Source organism: Panthera leo, chromosome B1 (assembly GCF_018350215.1).
Source record: "Panthera leo isolate Ple1 chromosome B1, P.leo_Ple1_pat1.1, whole genome shotgun sequence".
Classification (NCBI taxonomy): domain Eukaryota; kingdom Metazoa; phylum Chordata; class Mammalia; order Carnivora; family Felidae; genus Panthera; species Panthera leo.
In genome coordinates this window covers 6,171,858-6,187,789 of record NC_056682.1, presented here as the reverse complement: position 1 = coordinate 6,187,789, position 15,932 = coordinate 6,171,858, and the positions used below count along the sequence as shown (strand labels likewise).

Below are 15,932 nucleotides of genomic sequence, written 5' to 3'. Positions count from 1 at the left end.
TGACTAGATGCAGGGAGCTGGGAGCCATCTGTTGTCAAGTGCACAACTTCAACAGCTGGTGAGACCAGGATGGACTCAGAATCCAATGGTGGGGAGTGTTTTAGTGTTAACTTTCTAAAGTGAATGGCAGAGTTGGGGTCATGCAAGAAAATACGTTAGTGTGTAGGACACACTAAATGCAGGGGCATCTGGGCAATGACCTACTCTCAAGTAGGCAAAAACAAATGCCTACAAACTGCATTTCCAACTTATCTGTTAGATCAACTTTCCTCAACAGAACTGAGAGGTGACAGCCAAGTTGACCTTTATGGCTTTTGCCTTTATTTCTTCTTTCTTCACTAGAAGTGTCTAGTATCCAAAGGAACGATCAGAATTTTATCTGAGGCCATTACACAGTTGCCTGCTCTTAGAAAAAAATATGCCCAGAAACAGCCCAACAAAATGGGATTCTAGTGACACCTAGTGACCTTGTGTATTCAATGTTCACATTTTCAGTGGAAACCATGAGCAAGAGCCTACATAGACAGCAAAAAAAGAATAAACATGACATTTAAATACAAGTCAGTTTCGCTGTTACCTCTAAGTTCTGGTGAACAAAGGTCAAGTTCACTAAAAATCAAGGAAATTCAAATGAAATGAATTTTATTTTTTCACCAACAAAGTAGAAAACATTAAAAAGACTGATAACTCACAGTATGAGTAACAGTTATGGGAAACAAGTGTTGTTTTACACTGCTAGAAAAAAGAGAATTTAGCACATTCTTTCTGGAAAGTATGACAGCATTTATTATAAATTTAAGTATACAGGCCCTCTGAACTCAAAAGTCCACCTGTGGAATTTAAACCCATGGAAAAACATAAACATCTGTAAGTAATGTACACAAAGACATTGAGTGTTGTATTGTTTTTGGATTGGAAAGAAAAAGAAATGGAAAACTTAAACTCACTAATAGGAGATCAATTACATAAATCACTTCATATCTCTTATAGAAGACTGTATATGTTTTAAAAAAATGAGATGTATTGCTACGTACAAACACAGAAAACTGTTCTCTGATATAATGTTAACTAAAAAAGTTTATGTGCATTCCGTTAAAAAAAAAACAAAACCTACATATTTCCATGGACACACATATAAACATGGACAAGTAAGTGTTTATGTATGCATTTTCAGTAGGTTTAGTAAAATGTCTCAAAGTACATACTCTAAATTCTCAGTGGTAGGTCTCCCCACAACTGAGGAGAGAGAAGATAAGGCAAGAGGTGGATTAGGTGGGGACTTTTCACTTTAAAACTACATACCCATTTAAGGGGAGCCTGGGTGACTTGGTTGAGCGTCCACCTCTTGACTTCAGCTCTGGTCATGATCTCGCAGTTCATGAGTTCGAGCCATGTGTCAGGCTCTGTGCACAGCACAGAGCCTGCTCGGGGTTCTCTCTCTCTCCCCCTCCCCCGCTGGCACAGTCTCTCTCTCAACATAAATTTTTTTAAAAAATAAATAAAAACATACACCCATTTTAATATAAATACGTTTAATTTAAAAGAAAATTTATTTTCAAGAGAGCATGAGGAAATACAAAAATGAGTAATTCTATATAATAACTAAAATCTAATTTTTTAATATTATTATCTATTTGTTTTTCAATGTTTATTTTTGAGACAGCACAAGCAGGGGAGGGGAAGAGAAAGGGTGGCAGAGGATGTGAAGTCGGCTCTGTGCTGACAGCAGTAAGCCCAATACAGGGCTTCAACTGTGAGATCACGACCTAAACTGAAATCAAGAGTCAGACACTCAACCAAGACACCCAGGTGCCCCAATTTTTTATTTATTTAAATTCAAGTTAGTTAACATACAGTGTAGTACTGGTTTCAGGAGCAGAACACAGTGATTCATCACTTATATATAACATCCCGTGCTCATCCCAACAACTGCCCTCTGTAATGCCCATCATCTATCTAGCCCATTCCCTACCCACGTTCCCCTCCGGCAACCCTGTTTGTTCTCTATATTTAAGAGTCTCTTATGGTTTGCTTCCCTCTTTGTTTTTATATTATTTTTCCTTCTTTTCCTCTATGTTCATCTGTTCTGTTTCTTAAATTCCACATGAGTGAAATCATATATTTATCTTTCTCAGACTAATTTCACTTAGCATAATACACTCTAGATCCAACCACATTGTTGCAAATGGCAAGATTTCACTCTTTTTGATCACTGAGTAGTATTCCATTATATATATATATACATACCACATCTACTTTATCCATTCATCAGTCCATGGACATTTGGACTCTTTCCATAATTTGGCTATTGTCAATAGCACTGCTATGAACATCAGGGTGCATGTGCCCCTTTGAATCAGCATCACTGTATCCTCTGGATAAATACCTAGTAGTTCAATTACTGGGTTTTAGGAGAATTCTATTTGATTTTTTAGGCACTTCCTTACTGTTTTCCAGAGTGGACCAGTTTGCATTCCCACCAACAGGGCAGAAGGGTTCCCCTTTCTCCATATCCTTGCCAACAACTGCTATTGCCTGAGTTGCTAATTTTGACCTTTTGGACAAGTATGAGGTGGTATCTCATTGTAGTTTTGACTGTATTTCCCTGATGAGTGATGTTGAGCATCTTTTCGTGTGTCTGTTAGCCATCTGGATGTCTTCTCTGGAAAAGTGGCTATTCTTTCATGTCTTTTGCCCGGTTCTTCAATGGACTATTTGTTTTTTGGGTGTTGAGTTTGGTAAGTTCTTTATAGATTTTGAACACTAACCCTTTATTCAATATGTCACTTGCAGGTATCTTCTCCTGTTCACTGCCTTTTAGTTTTGTTGATTGTTTCCTTTGCTGTACAGAAGCTCTTCATCTTGATGAGGTCCCAATAGTTCATTTTTGTTTTTATTTCCCTTGCTTCCTGAGACATGTCTAGTAAGAAACTTCTGTGGCTGAGGTCAAAGAGGTTGTTGCCTATTTTCTCCTCTAGGACTTTGATGGTTTCCAGTCTCACATTAGGTCTTTTAACCATTTTGAATTTATTTTTGTCTATGGTGTAACAAAGTGGTCCTGTTTCATTCTTCTGCATGTTGTTGTCCAGTCTTCCCAGCACCATTTACTGAACAGACTTTTTTCCATTGGATACTTTCCTGCTTTGTCAAAGATTAGTTGGCTATACACGTTTGTGGGTCCATTTTTGGGTTCTCTATTCTGTTCCATTGATCTTTGTGTCTGGTTTTGTGCCAGTATCATACTGTCTTGATGATTACAGCTTTGTAATACAGCTTAGAATTGTGATGCCTCCAGCTTTGCTTTTTCAACATTACTTTGGCTATTCAGGGTCTTTCTGGTTCTATACTAATTTTAGGATTGTTTGTCTAGTTCTGTGAAGAATGGTGTTGATATTCTGATAGGGATTGCATTGAATGTATAGTATAGACATTTTAACAATATGTGTTCTTCCAATCCATGGGCATAGAGTATTTTTCCATTCTGTGTCTTCTTCAATTTCTTTCCTAAGCTTTCTATAGTTTTCAGCAAACAGATCTTTTACCTCTTTAAGTTTATTCCAAGGTATCTTAAGGTTTTTGTGCAGTTGTAACTGGGATCAATTCCTTGATTTCTCTTTCTGCTGCTTCATTATTGGTGTGTAGAAATGCAACCAATTTCTGTACATTTATTTTATATCCTGCAGCTTTGCTGAATTCTTATAACAGCTACAGCAGTTTTTTGGTGCAGTCTTTTAGGTTTTCCATGTACAGCATCATGTCATGTGAGAAGAGTGAAAGTTTGACTTCTTTGCCAATTTGTATGCCTTTTATTTCTTTTTGTTGTCTGATTGCTGAGGTTAAGACTTCCAGTACTATGTTGAACAACAGTGGTGAGAGTGAACACCACTGCTGTGTTCCTGACCTTTGGCAGAAAGCTCTGTTTTTTCCCAGTGAGGATATTAGCTGTAGGCCTTCATATATGGCTTTTATGATGTTAAGATATGTTCCTTCTATCCCCACTTTCTTGAGGGTTTTTATCAAGAAAGGATGCTATATTTTCTCAAAAGCTTTTTCTCCACCCATTGACAGGATCATATGGTTCTTATCCTTTCTTCTATTAATGTGGTGTATCACATTAATTTGTGAATACTGAACCAGCCCTGCAGCCCACGAATAAATCCCATTTGATCGTGGTAAATAATTATTTTAATGTACTGTTGAATTCAATTAGCTAGTACAGTATCTCGTTGACAATTTTTGCATCCAGGTTTATCAGAGATATTGGCCTGTAATTCTCCTTTTTAGTGGGGTCTTTGTCTGGTTTTAGAATCAAGGTAATGCTGGCTTCATAGAATGAGTTTGGAAGCCTTCCTTCCATTTCAATTTTTTTGGAACAGCTTGAGAAGGATAGATATTAACTCTGCTTTAAATGTCGGGTAGAATTCCCCCTGGGAAGCTCATCTGGCCAAGGACTCTTGTTTGTTGGGACATTTCTGATAACTCCTTGCTGGTTATAGGCCTGTTCAAATTTTCTGTTTCTTCATATTTCAGTTTTGGTAGTGTATGTGGCCAGAAATCTGCCCACTTCTTCCAGATTGTCCAGCTGGTTGGCACATAACTTTTCATTGTATTTTCTTACAATTGTTTATATTTCTGTGGTGTTATGATCTCTCCTGTTTGAGTCACAATTTTATCTACTTGGGTCCTCTCTCTTTTCTTTTTGATAAGTCTGGTGGCTAGAAGTTTATCAATACTGTTTATTCTTTTAAAAAACCAGATTTGTTTCATTGATCTGTTCTGTTTTTTTGTTTGTTTCTATATTGTTTATTTCTGCTCTAGTCTTTATTATTTCCCTTCTGCTGGCTTTCGGCTTTATTTGCTGCTCCTTTTCTAGCTCCTTTAAGTGTAAGGTTAGGTTGTGTATTTGGGACTTTTCTTGCAATATACTTCCCTTTTAGGACTGCCTTTGCTGCATACCAAAGGGTTTGGACAATCATGTTTTCATTTTCATTTCCTTCCACATATATTTTTATTTCTTCTTTAATTTCCTGGTTAGCCCATTCATTCTTTAGTAAGACGTTCTTTAACCTCCATGTATCTGAGGGCCTTCCAAATGTTTTCTTGTAGCTGATTTCAAATCTCACAGTAGCACTGTGATCTGAAAATGTACATAGTATGATCTCAATCTTTTTGTATCTGGTGAGGGCTCATTTCTGACCCAGTATGTGATCTATTCTGGAGAATGTTCCATGTGTACTCGAGAAGATTATGTGTTCTGCTGCTTTAGGATGAAATGTTCTGAATATATCTGCTAAGTCCATCTGATCCAGTATGTCATTCAAAGCCATTGTTTTCTTGTTGATTTTCTGCTCTGATAATCTGTCCATTGCTGTAAGTGGGGTATTAATAATAGTCTCCTGCTATTATGGTATTATTATCAATGAGTTTATGTTTGTGATTGATTTTTATATTTGGGTGCTTCTATCTGGGGGCATAAGTATTCACAATTGTTAGATCTTCTTGATGGATAACCCCCTTAATTATGATATAATGCCTTTCTTCATCTCGTTAGTCTTTTTTTTAATGAATTAACAATACTTTAAATTTTAATTTATACAAACATTTGTATTATTTTTAGTAAAATCATTTTTAATTTTTTTTTTTAATTCAAGTTAGTTAACATACAGTGTAGTCTTGGCTCCAGAAACAGAATCCAGTGATTCATATCTTATATACGACATGAAATGCTCATCCCAGAAAGTGCCGCCTTTAATACCCATCACCCATTTAATCCATCACCCCACCCATCTCCCCTCCAGGAGCCCTCAGATGGTTCTCTGTATTTAAGAGTCTCTTACGGTTTGCCTCCCTTTCTGTTTTTATCTTATTTTTCCTTCCCTTCCCCTATGGTCCATTTGTTGTGTTTCTCCGTCTTTGTTTTAAAATCTTGTCTGTCTGATATAAGTATGGCTACTCCAATTTTCTTTGGCCCTCCATCAGCATGACAGAAGATTCTCCATCCTCTCACTTTCAATCTGCAAGTATACTTAGGTCTCAAATGAGTCGCTTGTAGACAGCAATAGATGGGTCTTGTTTTTTTATCCATTCCGCTACCCTATGTTTAAGCTAACTTTAAAGGGGCTTGATAAAGGGTGCCTGGATGGCTCAGTCATTTGAGTGTCCAACTCTTGATTTTGGCTTAGGTCATGATCCCAGGGCTGTAGGATTACATTCAGGAGCCCAGTATCAGGCTCCTGAATGAGCATGAAGCCTGTTTGAGATTTCTCTCTTCCTCTCCCCTTCCCCCACTCACACATGCACACTCTAAAAATAAAATAAAATAAATAAATAAATAAATAAATAAATAGGGACTTGCTTAAGTTGTCCTTGGGTAATAATAATTTTGGAGTTTCCATGATGTCCTTAAGAAGCCCTCAGGAGGGGCAAAAACGAGAGAGGGGATAAAGCAAAGAGGGAATTAGGGAACGGACCACCAATGAAAGCAAGATGGCAGGACTCTTAGGAGAAGAAATTGTGAGAATTCCCTTTTCAGGATTAGCTGAGAGGCCTCTTTTTAGTACAAGGACACCTGTCAGTTTACATTTCTACCCAAGCATATCCGTTAACCTCAGGTTTTCAGGAAAGGTCTGTCTTTCTGTACCCTCCCCCTCCCCATGTTCCTATACAAACTAACAGGTAGCTCACATCACTTCCTCCAAGAAATTTTCTCTGATATCTCTAGGCTAATGTAATAAAACCTCCTTTGTTCATTAGCTGATAGGACAAATACTTACTGAGCACCTACTATGAGCCAGAATGTGTCAGATACTTAGTGGAAATACAACCTTAGAACAAGACAAACATGGTGGCTGTACTTACAGAGTTTACATCATAATGGAAAGACCAAAATGCATGATTAGGTAGGTAGGCAGGTAGCTCAAACAGAAAAATGGGTCACATTCCTGGCTATTTACCCAAAAAACACAAAAACACTAATTCAAAGGGACATCCTTATATTTATAGTAGCATTATTTATAATAGTCAAACTCTGGAAGCAGTCCAAGTGTCCCTCAGTAGATGAATGGATAAAGAAGATGTGGTACATATACGATGGAATATTGTTCAGCCAAAAAAAGAATACGGGGCGCTTGAGTGGCTCAGTCAGTTAAGCAACTGACTTCGACTCAGGTCATGATCTCACAGTTTTGAGTTTGAGCCTGCATCAGGCTTTCTGCTGTCAGCACAGAGCCTACCTCATATCTTCTGCACCCCATTTCTCTGTCCCTTCCCCACTGGTTCTATCTCAAGATAAATAAATACACTTTTATTTATTTATTTATGTGCAACAACATGGATGGCACTAGAGGGTATAATGCTAAACAAAATAAGTCAGTCAGAAAAAGACAAATACCATATGATTTCACTCATATCTGGAATTTAAGAAACAAAACAAACAAGCAAAGGGAAAAAGAGAGAGAGAAGAAAGAGAGAAACAAACCAAGAAATAGAGTCGTACTGTAGAAAACCGATGGTTACCAGAAGGGAGGGGGGAAATAGGGGATGGGGATTAAAGAGTATCCTTATCATGACGGAAAAATAAATTAATTAAAAAACAGACAAATGAACAAAATACGTTTTAATGGCACAGATAGGAATTAAGGAGTTGAGATAGAGGACTTTTGTCTTGTGGGCCATATAATCTCGGTATTACAACTCAGTTCCACAGGTGTAGTGCAAAAGCGGCCATTCATAATACACAGTCAAGTGTGCATGCTGTGTTCCAAGACACTGAGATTTGGATTTTGTGTCATTTTCATGTGTCAGAAAATACTCTTCTATTTTCTCTTCAACCTCATAAAACTGCAAAAACTAACGTTAGTTAAAGGGCCATAGCAAACAAACAAGGTGGTGAACTGATTCAGCCCACACACCATAGTGCACTGATCCCTGCTTGGAATCACTTAATTCTAAGCCACTTGACCTCAGCAAGAAGGATAAAACTGATTTATGTGTTAGAAGTGTTGCATTTGCAAATGTACAAGAGGTGAAACCAAAGAAGACGAGTAGCAGGCTTCTGCAGTAATGAGGCAAGATGATGGTTGTGTGGACTAAGGGGGAACAGTAAAGATAAAGATCCACGAGGTCTATTTTGAGATACACTCAACAGGACATTTTAATGGACTGTGTAAGATGAGGGAGCTGCTTCATTGTGAGCCTTCCTCCACAATCTCCCATAAAAAAACTTTTTTTTTTCAAATGCAAGGAAAGCACTGACCTACCATTCATCAAAATTTCAAGTAACTTGTAAGTAGAAAAACAACCCAAGTTCCAATATAGCTGCAAGCCGGTGGATGCAGAAAGCAGGGGAAGGGCTTACAATTCCATAAACAGTGTGGAGAGGCCTGGAGCATTCAGATAAAATACAGGTAAAATACCTGTGAAACTGTGAATTTCAATAACTGTGAAAAAGAGAAAGTTGGCACTAACTGCTGAAATACAGAACAGGAGTGGTTCACAGCACCCATTACAGCAGAGGCCCAGAACTGACAGGCTCTGAAAAGTCTTCATTGTGGGGAGAATCAACTGTATTGAGAAGGAGTGGTAACCCTGGAACAAACAGCAGTGAAGGAACAAAGAGGAATATATTCAAGGATCCCACAGAAACAAAAGGCAAACCCTTCCCCCCCTCACCATCAACATCATCCATAAAAGGAACTCTGCAGACAGCAGAACTGATGTAAGATGGTGCTCAGAAACTAGAAGCCCTGCCTATAAAATTACTGGGAATAGAACAAAGCAGAGCACATCTGGAATAAAACTGTTTGGAAAAGAAAAAGCAAATCAAACCATTTCAGTGAATGAAAATTCACCTGCTATCAAAATAAAAACAAAGCTGAGGAAAGTAACACAACTCTCACATCTGAATCAAATACTGTCAAACAAGTATTTGAGAAAATGCATTCACCTACCCATCCATCCACACGTGTGAGGTATTTCTTGAACCATAAATATAAAAATTAAGACAATAACAAAACGGGAAGACACTAAACAAACGAGGATTAAACTTAGGAAAGAAAAAGAAGACAAAATCATGTCAGAAATGAAGATTAATTATAACATGCCAAAGAAGAAAAAAATCCAAATGAAAATTTAATAAATACTGAATAAAAACAAAAGCGGGGGGAAGGATAAAAATAACATCTAGGAAGAAGTAAAAAGGCTCAGAGTCAAATGGTTGAAATTAAAGGCAAGTGAAAAAGGCCCAACATACATAGAATCGAAACCCTTGAAGAGAAAAGCAACACAATAAAACAGTAGTAATTAAAACTATAAAACAGTAAGTTTTTCCAGAAATAAGCCCTGAATCTCTTGAAAGGGCCAACCTAGAATTAGAATCAACAACTGGATCAATTCAAAACCCACTAAAGAAAACGACTAGATTTTAAAGAAAAAAACAAAAAAAACAAAACAAAACAAAACCCCTGGGTCCCCTTGAAGAAAGATCAAATAATTTATAAGGGGACAAGAATTAGACTAGCTTCAGATGCTTAAACAAAAACAAAAACAAAAACAAAACTAGGTTCCACTTGTTTTTAGTCCTAAAAACCAAATCTCCTGCATATGCACTATTAAGTCATACATACATTGTGAAAATTTTAAAAAGGCTTTAGAAACAAACAAAAAGGCATATTTTCAAAGGCAGCAAACAACCTGCAGCTTTCCCACATTTTCTGGGTCTCTACCCTGAGGTAAGGCAGTGGCAGTCTCCGCAGGTGTGGGGGTGATGGGCAGGAGAACTTGCTGTCTTTCTGGCCAAAGGAACCAGGGGAAGAAGCCCTGGCAAGGAGGGCCACCAGAGAATAAGGCAAGGATCCAGGAAACAAGGCAGGGAAGAGGAACCTTAAGTTCGGAGCAGAAAAAGCCATTTCCCTGACTGATCCCTTGATCTACATGTGCGTAAGGCAAACTGACATCAGCCTGTGGCCAAGGCTTGATGAACTGAGTGAATCTAAGCAAATGTCCAACACACATCTTAGAATGACATTCTGAATTTTAGAGCTAAACAAGTTAACTGTGTGTTAAAACAAAATCAACAATCTTCAGAGCAGTATAAAAGAATGCAGAGCCTACATAACATTAACAGTGTCCAAAAATAAAACCCTAAGTTAAAAGGTCACATTAAGAGCCAGGAAAATGTGACACGTTCCCAGGAAAAAAAAAAAACAGTCTATAGATGCCAACCCTGAAATGCTGAAATTATCAGACAAGGTGATTAAAGGATCTACCGTCACCATACTTTGCAAAGGAATAGAAAATACATATGTAAGGAAAGACAAGAAAAGCAAAGATAGAAATCTCAGCTGAAAAACAGACATACATAAGAACCAGGTGGAAATGTCAGAACTGAAAAATACATGAAGTAAATGTACTAAATAAATAGGCTTAATGACAAAATGGAGTTGATGGAGAAAAGAGTCAATGAACATGAAGGAGGGTCAATGTGAAGAAAAAAAATGACTGAAAAATAACAAAACACCAGGGCATCAGGGTCAAGTGGGGAAATTGCGAAGACCGTATTACACAGCAGGGATTTGCAAACTAAGGCCCCCAAGTCAACGTGGATCATCACCTGGTTTTAGAATAAACACAGCCACCCCTTGTTTGCTCATTCTCTATGGCTCCTTTCACTACAAGAATTCAGTAGCTGAATAAAGACCGCATGGCCCACAAAGCCTACAATAAAGGCACACCTCATGTTACTTACTTCGCTTTAATATGCTCTGCAAATACTGCATCCTTTCCAAAATGGAAGGTGTGTGGCATCCCCACAGAAAGCAAGTCTATCAGCGCTATTTTTCCAACAGTATTTGTTCACTTCATGTCTCATTTTGGTAATACTCCCAATATTTCAAAATCTTTCAATACAATATTTTTACAGTGATCTGTGATCAGTGATCTTTGATATCACTACTGTAATTGTTTTGGAGTGCCACAAACCACACCCATCATGTAAGACAGTGAACTTGATAAATGTGTGTGTTCTGACTGTTCCACCAACCAAGCAGTGTGGCCATCTCCCTCTCCTTGGGCCTCCCTGTTCCCTGAGACACAACAGTATTGAAATTGAGCCAATTACAATATAAACCACACAATGACCCCTAAATGGTCAAGTGAAGGGAAGAGTCACACATCTCTCACTTTAAATCAAAAGCTAGAAATGATTAAGCTTAGTGAGGAAGGTATGTCAAAAGCCAGAACAGACCAAAAACTACACCAAGCAGTTAGCCAAGTTGTGAATGCAAAGGAAAATTCTTGAAGGAAATTAAAAGGGCCAGGACAGTGAACATACAAATGATAAGAAAAGCCAACAGCCTTATTGCCGACATGGAAAAAGTCTGAGTGGTCTGGATAAAAGATCAAACCAGCCACAACATGCCCTTAAGCCAAAGCCTAATCCGAGCAAGGCCCGAACTCTCTGTAACACTATGAAGGTTGAGAGAGGGGAGGCAGCTGCAGAAGAAAAGTTTAAGGCCAAGAGAGGTTTGTCAGTGAGGATTAAGGAAAGAAGCCGTCTCTGTAGCATAAAAGCTCAAGGCGAAGCAGCAAGTGCTGATGCAGAAGCTGCGGCAGGTTCTCCAGAAGATCCAGCGGAGATAATTCGTGACGGTGGCTACGCCAAACGACAGATTTTCAGAGTCGGTGAAACAGCCTTCTGTTAGAACAAGATGCTACAGAGCTTTCCCCGCCAGAGAGAAGTCAATGCCTGGCTTCAGGGCTTCCAAGGAAAACTGACGCTCCTGTCAGGGGCTAACACAGCTGGTGCCTTAAGTGCAAGCCGATGCCCACGTACCGTTCTGAAAACCCGCGGGCCCTTCAGAATTGGGCTACATCTACTCTGCCTGTGCTCTACCTGCCTGTGCTCTGCCTGGTCACCCAAGAGCTCTGATGGAGGCGCACGATGAGACGAATGCGGTTTTCACGCCCGTTAACACAGCATCCATTCCGCAGCCCGTGGATCAAGGCATCATTTCATCTTTCACATCTTACTATCGAAGAAATGCATTTCACAAGGCTATAGATGCCATAGATGGTGATTCCTCTCATGGATCTGGGCAAAGTAACCTGAAGACCTTCCAGATCGGACTCACCACTCTAGATGCCATTAAGAACATCCCTGACTCATGGGAAGAGGCCAAAATATCAGCATAAATAGGAGTCTGGAACAAGTGGACTCCAACCTTCATGGGTGACTTTGAGGAATTCAAGACTTCATGGAGGAAGTAGAGGCAAGATGTGGTGGAAGGAGCCAGAGAACGAGAGTCAGACGTAGAACCGAAGATGGGACTGAATCACTGTGCTCTCATGACCAAACGTGAACAAATGAGGAGTTGCTTCACGTAGATGAAGAAAGAAAGGGGTTTCCTGAGATGGAATCTAGTCCTAGTGAAAATGATGTGAAGATTGTTGAAATGACAACAAAGGATTTAGAACACGACATAAACTGAGTTCAGAAAGCAGCGGCAGGCTTTGTGAGGATGGGCTCCAAGGCTGAAAGAAGTTCTACTGTGGGCAAAAAGCTATCAAACTGCCCCATGTGCTACGGAGAAACTGTCTGAGAAAGGAAGGACCGATCAACATGGCAAACTTCAACGTTGTCTTATTTTAAGAAACTGCCACCCTGATCAGCCAGCAAGCCAAGCCATCAACACTGAGGCAAGCAAGACCCTGGACCAGCAAAAAGATTTTGACTGGAGGAAACCTCAGATGAAGATTAACATTTTCTTAGCAATAAACTATTTTTTAAAATTAACGAATGTACTTTTTTTAAACATAACATTATTGCACAGTTAAAAGACTACAGTACAGTATAAACCTAAGTTTCATATGCACTGGGAAACCAAACACTTCATTTGACTCACTTTATTCGATATTTGCTTTATTGCAGAGGTCTTGAGCCAAAACCAAAATATATCCAAGGTATGCCTGTATTTACTGTCATTTTAAAGAAAAACTTTACCAGTCCCTGATATACAGTTAGAGTAACCAAGAAAAGAGGAGGAAATGGGACAGAAAAGATATTTGAAGAAATAATGGCCAAAAACTAATCCTGTTTTTAGAAACCAATACATAACCTTACATATTCAAAAAGCTCAATGAAATATACACAGAATCTACTAAAATCTAAGAATCTACTCACCATACCTAAACACTTACATTCACCTTCTGAAAACCAAAGACCATGAGAAAAAGTGGAAAGACATCAGAGAAAAAAGACACACTACTTACAACGGAGAAATGATTTGAATGACTACAGGGTTCTCAAAGAACACCAGAGAACAGAAGACTACAGGAAAAACCTTTAAGTAATTTGGGGTGGGGGAGAAACTGGCAAATGGAACTGCATATCCATGGAAAATATGATTCACAAGTAATGATGGAATTAAGGACATTTTCAGAGAAAGAAAACTAAGAAAATTTGAAGAGACATGCTAACCTGAAAGAACTTAAGGGGGAAAGTATCAATTTAACAGTAACGTTTGGAGATTTCAATATCCCATTCAACAATGGACAGATCTACGGGCACCTGGGTGGCTCAGTTGGTTCAGTGTCTTGAGTCTTGATTTCAGCTCAGGTTATAATCTCACGGTCATGGGGTTGAGCCCTCTGTCAGGCTCTGCACCTGCCTTTACTCAACCTATTTGCCACAGCTGATCATTATCCCCTCCTTGACAGCTTTCTAGAATCCCATCCTCACTCATTTTCCTCCTCAACACCCCAACACTAGAGTGATCAACCTTGGAACCTCTTCTCTTCCCTATCTACACTTCCTGAGAGATCACAGCCAGATTTATGGCTTTAAATAACATCTGTATACAGAAGACTCCCACATTTTAATCTCCAACCTCCCCCAGGAGCTCCACACTCATATATCCAACTGCCTACCTGACATCTCCACAGGGGTGTCTAATAAACACCCCAAATTCAGCATATCCAAATAGAACTCATGACCTGCCCCTCAAAACCTGGTGCTTCTGAGGCCTTCCCAGTCTCAGTAAACAGCAAACCGTATTTCTGGTTCTTTGGGCCAAACACCTCACAGTCACCCTTGATTCTTCCCCTGCTCTACAAACGCATCCAAATCCTCAGATCTAGTGTGGCACTACCTTCAAAAATATATCCTGAATCTGACCATTCTTCATGACCATGTCACTGCCACCATGGTCCTGGTGACATCTCTAGGCTGGATGCTCAGGAGCCTCCAACCACTCTCCTGCTGCTGTCCCACACACTTCTCTCCTCACACCCCACAAGGCCCCATGTCATCTGATGCCCCACTGCCCTCTGGCCTCAGTCTCCACTTCTCACTTTAACTGCACCTGTCACGGGCTCAACTACGTTCCCCACAAAATTCATATGAAGTCTTAACCCCAAGTACATCAGAATGTGACTGTACAGTTGCCTCTTGAACTACATGGGGGTTAGGGGCACCAACCCCTCAATGTGCAATCAAAAATCCATGTGTAACTTTTGACTCCCCCAAAACTTAACTACTAATAACCTACTGTTGAACAGAAGCCTTCCTGATAACAAGCAATTAACACTTATTTTGTAGTGTTATATGTATTATATACTGTATTCTTAAAATAATACCTCATTTCTTAATTTTCATCAGTATTTTGAGGCTGCAGTTTATCTGTGAGTTTTTTCAAATTGTTGCAAATCTCCGAAAAATGTTGATTTTATTGAAAAAACAATTCATGTAGAGGTGGACCTGCACAGTTCAAATACTTTTTTCCCCAAGTGTCAAGTATAGTTGGAGATACTGCCTTTAAAGAGACAATTAAGGTTAAATGAGATCACTAGGGTGGGCCCTAATCCAATACAACTGGTGTCCTTAGAAGAAGTGATTAGGACGGACGACAGGGGCGCGCACGCACGCGCGCGCGCACACACACACACACACACACACACACACACACACACACACACACACACCAGGAGAAGACACAGACAGTGAGAAGACAGCCATCAGCAAACCAAGGAAAGCGGCCTCAGGAGGAAGCAGTCCCGCCAACACTTTGACCTCGGCTTCTAACCCCCAGGACAATGAGAAATGAACATCTGTTGTGTAGGCCTCGTGTGCGATATTTCAGTCTGGCAGCCCTGGCCGCACCACATTCATGCCCTTGTCTCCTCGGTACACCAGGTATGCGTGTCCCAGGACCTACGCAGTCACCTTCCCCGTAGGCAGGGCTGTGCATTCTACTACATCCATTTTCAGCTGCTGAAATGGAGGCTTTAGGGTATTAAATGACTTGCCCAACTAAGGCAAGAGAAAAGACCAAATCAAATTTTATCTGGTTCTGTGATGTATGTGAACTATCTCCACACCTGACCTATACTCAATACAGAGAAAAAATACAGAGAAAAAATAAACTACTCACTTTTCGACCCAGAGCACTGAGACAAGCTTCACCCCTCTCTTCTGCGCTTTGTCCCAAGTGCTCTGGTATCCATCTTTGAACACCACGTGAGTTACTTGTTTGTTAAAAGTTTTTGAAACCTGTAGACAAAAGGCAGAAAACAAAATGTAAATTACCACTTATGAACAATTTGATAAGTAAAGTTGATCAAAAAGGACACTTTATTCAATATTTGTCAAAAGGAAAACATCTAAACTGCCCACCCCAGCAATTCCATTTCTCAGAATCTGTCACACAAAACTACTCTAACAAATGCACCAAGCCACTTAAAAAACCTATCTGCTCCAGTTAGGATGGTGTGTTATGCGTGTGTTTATCTCTACTCCCTCTCAAAAAACCTCTGACGTGAAGAGTTAGAGTTGGCAACGCATTTTCAGTAGAGAGCATGGGAGCCGAGTCAGATAATTAAGGACATTTAAGATAAGCTTTCTACACCAAAGACATAAACAAAATGAAATTCACAGGAAA

At 39.5% G+C, this 15,932-nt stretch overlaps 1 protein-coding gene across 3 annotated transcripts in view; it reads right to left on the bottom strand.

The window, feature by feature from the left end:
* The window catches only part of MCPH1 (microcephalin 1), a 269,778-nt gene that overhangs the window by 243,003 nt on the left and 10,843 nt on the right, over nt 1-15,932 (bottom strand). For all 3 annotated transcript variants that reach the window (XR_006201405.1, XM_042934174.1, XM_042934173.1), the window contains exon 3: nt 15,426-15,544. Coding sequence is in view for 2 of the 3 variants with exons in the window: in XM_042934174.1 (XP_042790108.1) it covers nt 15,426-15,544 (119 nt within the window). In the remaining variant the exon portion in view is untranslated. The remainder of the gene's footprint in view (nt 1-15,425; nt 15,545-15,932) is intronic.